This window comes from Salvelinus fontinalis, chromosome 27, assembly GCF_029448725.1.
Source record: "Salvelinus fontinalis isolate EN_2023a chromosome 27, ASM2944872v1, whole genome shotgun sequence".
NCBI classification, from domain to species: Eukaryota; Metazoa; Chordata; class Actinopteri; order Salmoniformes; family Salmonidae; genus Salvelinus; species Salvelinus fontinalis.
Genome location: NC_074691.1, coordinates 24551860 through 24565282, shown reverse-complemented (window position 1 = coordinate 24565282; position 13423 = coordinate 24551860). Strand labels below are relative to the sequence as shown.

Genomic DNA, 13423 nt, shown 5'->3' with positions numbered 1-13423 from the left:
GCGCATGTAGAGTGAGATGCCTTTCTTGCAAGCTCTAAACCAACAATGCAGTAATCAATAACAATGTAATACTAAACATAACATAAGGTAGATCAAAAACACAAGAAATGAAAAGGTAAAAATAAACAATTATCACAAAATAAGTTGGCAGCCACCCTTTAAATTGTTCAGTGTAATTCAACAGTATTACCAATACCCTTAACAATCCTCTGCTACTAGTGTAATAGTGCACAAGTGTTCTCCTTCCTTTTCAACATTGTATTCGGTATCTGCGTATTTGTCGAAAGAAACGGTTAGCTGTGCATATATTAATGTGGGTAACAGCAGAACCCAACAGCATCACCAGTACCTTCCCCGTCCCATTCTCCACTAGTGTTGTGAAATGGTATGGTGGTCTTTATGGACCTCCATGGTCATATTGAATCTGACTCTCCTCCTCCACACTCCCTGTTGACAGAGAGGGTAAAGGAGACTCGGTGTGCTTTTTCACGCTCCCAGATATGATGGGTTGTTCTAGGGGCCCACGGGGCGACGGGCGACCCACACAAATGCACCATAATTAGCTTTTCCATCAGCCATTCAGGTGTCTGTCCTGCACAAACCGTTGTTTGCTGACAACCATGGTTCTCTTTCTCATTCGTTTTCTCTCCTTCCTTTTGACTGAGTCCGAGTGGTGAGGTAAATGGATGCAGTGCGCTGTGCTAGATTAAAGGTGAGAGCCATGTTGGTTGATGGGGACACACAATGCAAACTCCAATTACCACGTATTCACAGTGCCTGGGCCATTCCGCGCAGGCTGCACAGTAATCAGATGGCTGTCCAACTGCGCCAAGCAGCACTGGAACGTCGTGTAGACTAGGACAGGGCCGGAGAATGTTGAAGGCTGTTACTTTTTTGTAGAGTGTGTTGTGCGTGTATGCGTTAGTTTATAATAGGAGGCAATATTATCACAAGTGGCTGTTTGACTCTATTTGCAGTCTGTTGTAGGGGGCCTTGAAGTTGACAACTACAACTCCTCTCGCTCTCTACTGATTACAGGAGGCTGAGGGTAATGTTGATTTGATTTAGTTGTTCGCCCTAATGATGCCAAGGCTGTCTTTATGCCACAAGAGAATGGCCTATTTATTCATGCATTTCTTCCAATTCTAGCATTGCATTCAGTGTGGTTAATGGTCAGGAACAGGCCATTTCAGTCACTTAATTCCTTGCTGTGATACATCTGGATCCTCTGCTTAAGAGGGATTTCCACATGCAGCCACCGAACGGCTCCGTCTTGAATTGCTCTTATTTGTCATACGGCTTAATACTGTATAATTTAGTCTGCTGAATTAATTTGCCAGTGAGCTGCTAGTGTCAGTCGAGAAAGAAAAAGCTAAATGATGGACTATTTCCAGGCAAACAGTGGGGCTAATGTCAGAGTAGGTTAATTGAATCCTGCGTGTTTGAGTCCGAGGTGGGCGTACGGTAGGTAGACTGACTGAGTGTTCTATGATAACACAAACTAAACTGCTTTACTTTGTCACAGTGGATCCAATCGCTCATCTGATAAGTTGTGCATAAACCAGTAGACAGCATACGCACGCATGCAATTAGACAAGCGAACACACACACACCTCCCCTGTTTGAGACAAATGATGAGTGTGGATAGTACAGTAGCAGCTCACTATTCCATGGCTAGACTGTGATCATGTGGCTGGGTGGGTGTGTCAGTGCAGAGTTCAGTTTAATTCACAGTACATGTCTGCGGAGCCGTGATGGTCCATTACAACAGACTTAACAGCCATCCACGGCTGGGGGTTTTGCAGCTTTGCCGATTCCACTTAGTGAATTTGAGTGTAGCAAGAAGAGGAGACATTGCCTGAGCCGTGCAGAGATTTGGAGAAGTATGAAATGCTCTGTTGAAAGCTTTATACGGTCAACTGAATTTCGTGACTTGATGTAAAAGTTGCCCTTAAACACATCTAAGATCAGATTACCCTAACCGCTAATAACTTTTTTTTACAAGAACTTAACTTTAACAATGATAAACAAATATCTGACCCTGTATCAGTTGGGGGTTAATTTTCATCTATTCACAGGGTATGTCCATCTCAGATGTGACATGAAGGCCAGGCAGACTTGTCTTTAGCCAGTAACAGTTGGACTGACCAGGGTCCCGCATATACACTTATGCTACAGCAGGCCTGAAATATTGTGATTTTAGGCACACGGCCATTTGGCCATCAGGAGGTGCCCAGTCTGCCAGGGCACCAAGGCCATCTGCCAGGGCACCAAGGCCATTAACTAAACACTAGCTATTCTGTTAAAAAAACATGTATTTAAATGTACATCATTTGCCTACATGTCAAGTGCATATTGGCTAGTCTCGTGTCCAGACTGATGCGCCTGAAAATGTTGCCAAACTTTAATGAGACTTTTACTTACACATATAGGCTAAATGCCAGTCATGTTTGACAAATATAGTTATATTTAATATTAGTCTAAAGGCTTGATTCTGTCATGCTCAAGGAACTGTTTGTTCCAATAGGAGAGAAAGGCATGTGCCTGTTGTGCGCCATCACCCACCTTGCAATCTGTGCGGGGGCTGTCAACATTTTAAAACTATTTAACAATGAACATAATTGTTTAGAACCTGGATGTTTTTGTCTATTTTGTAGGCATGTCTTACTGTATTCCATCCATTGGAATGTTGAGGGAATGCTTTTATAAACATTTCCTCAAATGCCATTCAAACCATTTTTCTCACGTTCTCAACTTTTTTTCGTTGTCCAGCAGCCAACGACACAATCCTACTCATATTAACTTCCCATGCTAGTTGTTGCATCTTAAGATATCCCCTCTTTCTACATTTCCAAAGGATATTTGTTTGGTGTGCTTTGTAGAACAGTGTTTTCCCCTAATTGCATTTTGCAACATTTGTGTTTATATCCTACTGCCGTGTTGCATTGCTGCTCTTATAATGTGAAGAAATAGCCTTATAATGTATCAGCATTTTAAGTGAAACATTCTGATCTTCTGCATCAACCTCAGTGCTATTAAAAACATTTTATTTTACGTGCAGTGGTTGTATTAATTTGGGATCTATTGTCCGTGTCATGTTTCTTTTTCACACAGAATGACAAGCTGACCAATAGAATAGTTCAACTTTTGTGTTATGGGGGGATAGTAGATATGCACTCGCGCGCTGTTGCATCCCCGACGTGTGTTCACTAGTAGCCTACTTCGGAGCTGCGATGCATGTGAGAATAACTTGATCACGTGACTGACATTGGCTAATAAGAATTGAGAGAGCCGCCTGAGTGAGGTGCTTCGGAGCAGGGCGATTGGCAGCCGGGAGAGGGACATTATAATTATTATATTCAGCCCAAAGGCACAACGGCCACTTTGGCCTTAAGGCATGTTTTTTTGTTGTAGGGTGCATTACGGCCACACCGAACAGGCCGGTGCTACAGTACTGTTGACGGTTTCCTGCTGAATACATATTACAGTAGTATAGATTGCCCTCTGTACACTGTCACATATTAGATGTTGGTCCCCTGCTGTCTGGTACACTCAGTATCTCCTCATGGTGGCTCATTAAAACAAAGAAACAAGCTCTGACTCTGTCTCTACAGCAGGCCTAGTCCTTCCATTGACTAAACCGTGTTCTTCGTGTTGCCCAGTGATATTTATGAGACAAGTGTGTAGATGTTTTTATTTATTTCGTTTTTCTGGCTTGGACAGTGTTTAGTTCAGCAAGGTTCAATGGATTAACTTGTACCCAGGGTAGGATGCTGCTGGTAAAATGACTAATGGTGAATAATGCATTATTAATTCAAGTGTCTCTTGTTTTCAAAGCACATCTCTTTTAGTTGGTTGTTCCTTTAGTTGAATTCATAGAGTAAGTGAATTTACAAAATCCAACAGTAGTCAAGTGTTTTGTCTTTCATATTAATCCTAACCTTTATCAGCTGCATGCACAATGTATATTCTAATACCTTCTAGACTGTTCTGCTTAAAATCACTAACTCCTCAGTACACAACTGTAGAATTGCAGAGCTTGCTTATTTTATTATACATAGGCACACATTCCCTGCCTATAATACTGATTTGTTTACTATGAAACGATGTATTTTCTCTTCTCTGCAATATAATGAAAGCTGTGGCCATAATGTTTTTATAATCTGCCCATTTCTATTGTCTTTCTATTTATTATTTTGTTGCCATGATATCTTTCTATGATCATATTTGTATAAAATAGTGAGAATTCTTATTCTAAATCGGAACATGGCATTGTCTTGTTTCTTCTTTGTTCTACAGAGATGTTGAAGGAGTTGAACCAACAGCGCAGAGCGAAAGAGTTTACAGACCTGAAAATAATTGTTGAAGGCAAAGAGTTTGAAGTCCACCAAAATGTTCTAGCTTCCTGCAGCCTTTATTTCAAGGACCTGGTGAAAAGGTTTGCCTTCCCTTCCCCACCAGCTGTTGATCCATTCTGTTCTTTTTGTAGGGCGCATTTGTGTTGCTTTTTTCCCCCTCCCCCCTTTCTCTGTTGCAGGTGTGTGAAGATTTTGGTTCCTATCACAGGGCCAGCAGCCACCCACTCCTTCTCCCACTCCAAATGAATGTATCACTAAAACCATTTGATGGAAAAGGTTACCCCATCTTAAGTCTTTACATTTTCCTCCCCATAGAGACAATTAACCATATTTACAGTTTGATGAGCAGAGAAAACGTTCCATGACTGGGGGGGCTTTAACCCATCTGAACAATAAGACATTATGCACTTTGGGGTGGTAATTATGGCAAAGCAACAGTGTGTGATATGGGGTATAGTAGGGAAGGGTTTTATCTCTAAGCTACCTTATTTCTGTCTGTGCGTTATTTCTGTCTGTGCGGCGTTTCAAGACAACATCCTTTTATGTGCACATTGCTGGGAGTTTACCGTTAGTCCATTGAAGTGATGGGGAAGCTTCAGAGTTAAAAGCGAAGGACAAAGCAGACAGACACATCTCTCACCGCTATGCTTTACTCAACCATTACTTTCACAGGTTAACACCATTCCCTGTTAATGTATTCATTTGAAGTGAATCTAGGTATTTCTTCATTACTCTATCCTTCACATGTCTCTGGGTTGTTTTGGTTCTATATGGTGCTAGTATGTGTTTCTTGGTTGGTGTGTGTTTGTGTGTGAGAGAGTAGTGGTGTGTTTATTTTCTTCATGCTGAGGCAAGGCCCTCTCCTAATGTCCTCACCCTGTCTTCAGATCCTTGCAGGTGCTTGTCGACTTGATTCAGACAGAGCCCTGGAACCAATGTTTTCTCGTCTCCTTGACATGTTTGTTTTCCTGTGCACTGCTCACAGACAGACAGAAAAGACAGACTGACTGAACAGATGGAAACTGTAGCGAGAGTGACTGTACATAACAATAGGAAGCTCTAGTCTAAAGTCTGAGGGCAGCTGCCTGCTAGTTGCCCTGCAGCCACGCTGTCTCCTGTGAGATCATCAGAGAGCGCAACGCTGCTTATAAGACAGAGGTGAGCCATCCATCTAGTGAGCCAGCCAGGAGATGCTTTGTGTGTCAATCACACCAGCATGCACAACACACACACACACACGTTTGTTCCTGCTCAATGGGGATGTGTACTGAGAATAGTAAACAGCAGCCCTTTCCCAACCTCACACAGGGTCCCCAGAAAGACACATCAGGTTACGTTCATCTGCCTGCCTGCCTCCCTGCCTGCCTGGCTACACACTCTGATACTGTACTGGTTAAATGTGGCTGCCTGACAGAGCAAATTCTCATTAAGTGTATAATTCATTGTAAAAGGACCATAATTTGTCATCAACGCAGGCCTTTCTCATCTAGATTAAATCAAAAATAGAATTTTCTAATTTAACCGTACAGTTAGTGGAATATATTACATGTATATGTTATACTAATTAATGTTAGGTTAAGTTGCATAATCGTCTAATTATTAACCATATAGGTTGTCAACCTTTTTGACGAAGTTCAAATAATTTATAATGGCATGTATAGTAAAAGTCAAAAACTACTGTTGACTTTATAAGGCAGGTGACACCTCGCAGTTTTATTGCCGTGTTTACTGGAGAACACAACACTGAGATGGAGGGAGACGTGCCGTTTTAACCCTGGCTGTCTGAGGGGTTGTGCTGTCAGGGGTGTCACTGGGTTGGTTGAAGCAGAGAGGGGGAGAGAGAAGAGCACATCCCAGCTGACGGTCCGCTCATTGAGTTACAGCCTCTGTGCCATTCAGGTCACTCTCCAGAGAGTGTGGTATTATGCTGATGCCACACATGCCCTGCACCCCATCCAGATCTTTGAGGTTGAATGAGAGCGAAACACCCTCTACGCTGTGCTGCCCACTAGCCCCACTGTGCAGAGGTATTCACTGTTGTCGTAACTCACTATCAGTGCCTCATAACTGCCCCTGTGTGTGTGACAGAGGGGTGCAGGCCTATAACACTTGGGTGTTCTCCAGGCAGCTAGCCATTATTCAGAGTAGAGATGGAATATCAGAGGGTGAGCGAGTGAATGTCGCTGCTTATTTACGCTGACCTTAAACACACACAAACAAGAAATTAGTCTCAGAGAAATGGAAAAGTAATGATGCAAATTCTTGTTTACATGCACGAAAGTCATTTTCATTTATTAAGTTGTGTTTACTGTTAAGCAGTAGATTAGTAAATTGAAAAGCAATAAAGCATCATGGCTTTAGAAAATGGGTTTTAAAATATATATGTGATTTATAGTCGAATCATTTAATCAACAGTATGTGAGTGAGAAATCCGTTTTCTATATCATACCAGAGCTATTTCCTGTTAAGTTTAAAAAAAATATATAGATTCATAATATTTAGAATGGTTTTGATATTTGATGTTATAAAAAGCTAATTTATAATCAGTTCCCAGACAGGATCAGTGAAATTAGATGAGTAGCAATGAATGATTATCACCAAATGATTAAACTACAGATGTTAAAGATGTCAATCCAGTTTAACTGCTGATACCCGCAATCTCATTAATTTGATGTAAATCATAAAAAAATCCTCATTTTTAATGTTGCCTTTCCCACCCTATAATCTTAAAGGAATGATCACCTCCCTCTGTCTGACGTACAAGTCTGCAGAGTTTATGTACTGACCCTGCTACCTCGATGTAATACAGCTCCAAAATATCCACGCACGTCTGGCACTCACCCACCAAAACCTATCACCCCCCTTTAAAGCAGTGGTATTCAAAGTCGGGGTCGGTGGGGAACTGCGGTGGAGTCTCAAATGTAAAAAAAAACATTAAGAGCACAGATTATCATATGGGACAATATATACTGAACAAAAATATAAACGCAACAATTTTACTGAGTTACAGTGAATATAAGGAAAATCAGTCAATTGAAATAAATTCATTAGGCCCTTATCTATGGTTTTCACATTGCTGGGCATAGGCCCACCTACTTGGGAACCTGTCTCATCCAATCAGAATGAGTTTTCCCCATAAAATGGCTTTATTACAGACAGAAATACTCCTCGGTTTCATCAGCTGTCCGGGTGGCTGGTCTCAAACGATCCCGCAGGTGAAGAAGCCGGATGTGGAGGTCCTGGGCTGGTGTGGTTACTCGTGGTCTGCTGTTGTGAGGCCAGTTGGGAGTACTGCCAAATTCTATAAAACGGCTTATGGTAGATAAACTAACATTCAATTATCTGACAACAGCTCTGGTGGAAATTCTGCAGTCAACATGCCAATTGCATGCTCCCTCAAATAAATATTGGGAAAAATGGGGTCTCTGCTGAAAAATGTAAAATTTCACTGCTTTACAGGCTGCTGCTGCTCAGCCCAGAAAGACCCCCGATCACCCCCAGTAATTAAATTTCCCCCCTCTGAAGTTTCAATAAGCTCTCTACACCCTTAATCTATGGGCACAATGCATCTGGTGCAGCTCGGTGACGGGGCCTAATGTAAAAGCACACACACTCTGACACACCAGAGCTTTGTTCCATTTGTTGCCCTTTTTCTCTTCTGTTTTCATATGATTCCGACTCACCCAGGCCAGTCTCTACCACTTTAAGAAGAGAGAGTGGTACTGAAACTTCTAGTCTTTGTCAACATGCTCTCTGGGTGGTAGAATCCTCCAGCTGAGATTCTAGTGAGCTCTTACTGTTCCCCTACAACTGTCCTGTGTCAGATAGACAGTATGCGTTAGTCTACCCAGCAAGAAAAACTGAAATGCATTGAAACAATGTAATTTCAACCAGTTCAAAAGCAGAATGACTTCATTCTAACCAGCTTTGCCTGCTGTGTGCACTACTGTGAGCTGCTTTGAATCACTGTAAACCATATGGTCACAGCAGTGGATAGCGTAATCAATCCTAGAAACTTATGATGGATCCTCAGATCAGCAGCTCAGTGTAGACCGGTCTGAACAAGGCTTCTTTCCTCCCCATCCTATGGCTCTACAGAAGCAGTTGCAATCATAATAGGCCCAAAAAAAAGCAACTTGATTTTTAAAATAATTGTACATTTTATTCTCTCATACAGCAGCATTTACTCAATGTTTTGCTCTTAACCTCACTAGGGTATGTGGGACGGTAGCGTCCCACCTCGTCAACAGCCAGTGACACTGCAGGGCGCCAAATTCAAAACAACAGAAATCCCATAATTTAAATTCCTCAAACATACAAGTATTTTACACAATTTTAAAGATACACTTGTTGTAAATCCAGCCAAAGTGTCCGATTTTCAAAAAGGTTTTACGACGAAAGCACACCAAACGATTATGTTAGGTTAGAGCCAAGTCACAGAAAAAGACAGCCATTTTTCCAGCCAAAGAGTAACAAAAAGCAGAAAGAGATAAAATTAATCACTAACCTTTGATCTTCATCAGATGACACTCATAGGACTTCATGTTACACAATACATGTATGTTTTGTTCGGTAAAGTTAATATTTATATCCAAAAATCTGAGTTTAGGCGTTTAAACTTCAGAGTTTACTGTCTCACTTGGCAAAAAGACAGAGAAAATGCAGAACGCCAAATTCAAATGAATTACTATAAAAATCAAACTTTCATTAAATCACACATGAAAGATACCGAATTAGAGCTACACTGGTTGTGAATGCAGCCAAGATGTCAGATTTCAAATAGGCTTTTCCCGCGAAGGAAAACGATGCTATTATCTGAGGATAGCACCATTGTAAACAAAGAGAGAGAAGCATATTTCAACCCTGCAGGCACGACACAAAACGCAGAAATAAAAATATAATTCGTGCCTTTTGACGAGCTTCTGTTGTTGGCACTCCAATATGTCCCATAAACATCACAAATGGTCCTTTTGTTCGATTAATTCTGTCGATATATAACCAAAATGTCCATTTATTTGGCGCGTTTGATCCAGAAAAACACCGGTTCCAAATTGTGAAATGTGACTACAAAATATCTCAAAAGTTACCTGTAAACTTTGCCAAAAAATTTCAAACTCCTTTTGTAATACAACTTTAGGTCGTTTTTAACATAAATAATAGATCAAATTGAAGACTGGATCTGTGTTCAATACACGATAAAAAACAACTGTGGCTAGCTTTCTGGTCACGCGCTTCTAACTAACAAGACACTTCGAGTGACCCTCCTTCAAGATGGCCGTACTTCTTCATTACACAAAGGAATAACCTCAACCAATTTCTAAAGACTGTTGACATCCAGTGGAAGCGGTAGGAACTGCAAGAAGGTCCCTTAGAAATCTGGTTTCCCAATAAACTAATTGAAAAGAGATTGGCCTAAAAACAAAATCTGAATGGTTTGTCCTCGGGGTTTCGCCCCGTTATACTCACATACATGATTCAAACAGGTTTAGAAACTTCAGAGTGTTTTCTATCCAAATCTACTAATAATATGCATATCTTATCTTGGGGATGAGTAGCTGGCAGTTGAAATTGGGCATGCTTTTCATCCAAATTTCCGAATGCTGCCCCCTACCCAAGAGAAGTTAAGACCAGAAATAGCAGTGTCCCCAGCTCAGGATATGATTCTGAACCTCAGAGCCCACTGACTACTAGCTGTGACACTCTGTAGTTGTGCTTTTCCTCTGAGACTTACCCCCACACCAGCTCCAGTGTTTTCATCAGGACTGTGGCACTGAAGACTTGTGAGCAGAATAAACAACCTCTGCATCCTTCAAGACTGTTGCTTTGTGAGTGTCTTAAAGTTACCAGTTTGCCATTGTTATGCAGCCCGAAAAGTACCCATGGCCTTGCCTTGGCTTCAAGTCAGAGCAGGTCCACCGGAGCCATGACCCAGTGAGACACGGGTGGCGGCCCACGTGGATGGAAACCGAAAAGTCTGAGCCTTTTGGGTAAAACCCTGGGGTAAATCCTCAGTGGAAATGCGCCATTATAATACCGGTGTAAGTACTGGGTCTCCTTGTGTGGCTTGAAGTCTCCAATACAAACAAGCTAAACTAATAACATTGTCAAGCGAGCAGGCACTCTTATCTATGTTGAATCCATGTTTGATTAGTTTTTCTTGATGATAGAATAAACAAACAAGTAACATTTTGTTTTCTCCCAGAAAAGTATATATTTTGGATGAGCTTGGATTCCTCTGAGCACACAGTGAAATGTCGGCGGGAATCATTTGTCCAGCTGAAATGTCATTTTAGAGAACATGGTAAATGCGGTCCCTGTAAAATAGTACTTTAACAGGACACATTAGAAATCCATATATGACTTCCCCTCCCCTTTCTGGCAGTCTATGCTGAATTAATGATTCTCCACAGAAAACATATTGGTGCATTTTTCGTAAACCGATTCCTCTCTCAATTTCTCCTTATCACTCTTTTTTTTCAACTTCCCCTTTTTCCCCTTCTCTCCCTCTTTTACATAAAAAAGACAAGTGTGCAGTCAGATGCAGCAGTATAAACAGCCACCACTTTGAGAGAAGCAGAAAGCGCATTCTATAACAAAAACACTCAGACAAAACAAATTGCCACTTGATCCGATTCCCATTGACCTGGTTGATGAGCATGCGGTTTTCTTTAATTTGTCTTTTTTATTTCCCTTTTCTTACCCTCCATTGCTTAACCCTGGACTGCACCCCCGATCTCCCCCTTTTTTCTAGTTTTAATACTGCCGCAGTGTAGGGCGGGAAAGTAATAACATAACAATACTATGTTTTTTTGCTTTGCAGGAGAAAAATAACATTTTGATATATAACTGTCTTGGTCTTTCCAGCCTCCCTATGTCTGTCCATGCAGAGACCGATCCCCACTGTCTTATTTATTTTTTGCGTTGTCCTTCTCCCCTTCTCTCACCTCCTAAGATTGCTCAATGACCACTAATGTCTACTACGTTCATATACAGGATACTGGTGAATGTGGCAGCGCGCTGGGGGCAGAGGTTTTGGGTTTAGGTGGGGGGGGTCAGGGAGGAATCTCTTATTTAAAAGACCCAGGAACAGTCATGGAACATGGACCCCCCCCCCCCTCAAACCCCCTGTGAAGGATGGCTGCTGGTCCCTGTGGAAGAACCAACACACTTCCACCCTCTCTCTCTTTCCTCTTCACTCTAACTATTCTGCCCATATGTCCGTCTGTGTGTCCGTCTGTCTGCATCTCGCATCAACCACAATGACTGAGTGTATGCTCTGTAAAAGCTTCCATTTGAGTCTCTCACCAACCCAGTAGGAGACAGTAACACTTGAAATAGACACAGAGCATTATGCAGTGTGACCAGCAGGAGAACACACCCCATCCATCTCAATCCTTGGTAGTTGTCATATTGTTTGTCCACAGCTCTCGGGGGAGGGACACACAGTATCTCACACTTTATTTTGGGGCATTGGTTCTGTTTATTTTACCCGTGACTAGATTGTTGTGTACATGGGACATTAAACGTGGGTGGTGATGCGTTACTTAACGCTTCTATAAACCCCCGGAAAGTTCCAGAACTTCAACTAATCACAGAGGACTATATGTTAGCTACAGATATCCCATTCTGTTGCAATGCCCATACAAGCCACCCAGCACCTCAGCATGTAGTTCTGATATACAACACACAGGATAGCAATGCAGAATAGTAGTATTGGGCGCAACAGTTGGCTAGCTTTCAAACATACCACAGCTAACATAGCTTGAGGTCTTCCGTTAGCAGTCTGTTTCAACACTGTTCTAACATACTTAGGACTCTTCTCAGTGTGGTTGTATCACCTCCTCCCCTCTGTCTTCTGTCTCCCACTATCCTGTATGCATCTCCTTCATATCTATGCATACCCGAGAACACATGTCAAAGCATGCCTTTTGGATATTAATTTGCCTTGATAAAGACACCAATCACTTGTGCTTTTGTTTCAGATGGAGCACAAACCTAACTGTGTACTGTTACAAACCCTAGTGGCTTACTGTAAAAACAAGACCAAACAATCTCTACCTTCCCCATTTCTACTGTATTCTACCGTGTTGTATTGATTCTGTTATTTTTCCCTATTCTATTGATGCAGGTTGCGTGTGTGTGTTTGTGTGTGCGCACGAGTGTGTGTGTGTGTGTAGCCCTAGTCCTAGGTGTGTGCGCATCTCTTCGATGTCTAACTCTTGTCTCTACCGTGGTTGGTTGGTCAGGTCGTCAGGGGAGACGAGGAGCGGGGAGATGCTAGAGCTGCGGATGAGCGACATTGGGGCTGACGTGTTGGAGCTGCTGCTGGAGTTTGTCTACACAGGTTCTCTGGTCATAGACTCCGCTAACGCCAGGACACTGCTAGAGGCTGCCAACAAGTTCCAATTCAACACCTTCTGCAAAGTCTGTGTGTCCTTCCTAGGTATGTAGCTATGGCACAGGGTGTGTGTTTGGGGCGGGGGATGGTGTGTCTGTCTCATCATACCAAGCCTGACTTTCCGGCTTTGGCTCATGGTCCCTCGCACCCTTTCTGTCAGGTGTCCAAAGTTTCCACCGGAGTAAAATAGTTTATTTCTAACAGCCAGCGCTTGGCCATTCTTCTCCCTTTAATACCTCATACCGCCTTTCCTTTATATCTGAAAGGTATATTTCCACCTCTGGACCTAGTGATCTTTTCTGTATTTTCTCGATAGTTGTCGCTTATGTCTGTGTAAACATCACCTTTCTTCTTGCCGGATTTGGAACGGATTAAATCATGATCACTCTATTTTCGTCCAACATGCAACTTGTTCTTGTCATTCTGAAAAGTATAAATGCAATGTGCAACAATTTACATTTTTTCTGAGTTACAGTTCATATAAGGAAACCAGTCAATTGAAATGCATTAGGCTTTATCTATGGACTGGGCAGGGATGCAGCCATGCATGGGGAGCCAGGCCCACTGAATCAGAATGAGTTTTTCCCCACAGACATAAATACTCCTCAGCACCCACCCTCGCCCTACTCAGACGATCCCACAGGTGAAGAAGCCGGATGTGGAGGTC

General features: G+C 42.2%; 1 protein-coding gene across 3 annotated transcripts in view; it reads left to right on the top strand.

Moving 5' to 3' along the window:
* Positions 1–13423, top strand: part of LOC129825339 (kelch-like protein 29) — a 398302-nt gene that overhangs the window by 311153 nt on the left and 73726 nt on the right. For all 3 annotated transcript variants that reach the window (XM_055885359.1, XM_055885361.1, XM_055885360.1), the window contains 2 exons: positions 4300–4438; positions 12605–12801. In XM_055885359.1, coding sequence (XP_055741334.1) covers positions 4300–4438; positions 12605–12801 — 336 coding nt within the window. The remainder of the gene's footprint in view (positions 1–4299; positions 4439–12604; positions 12802–13423) is intronic.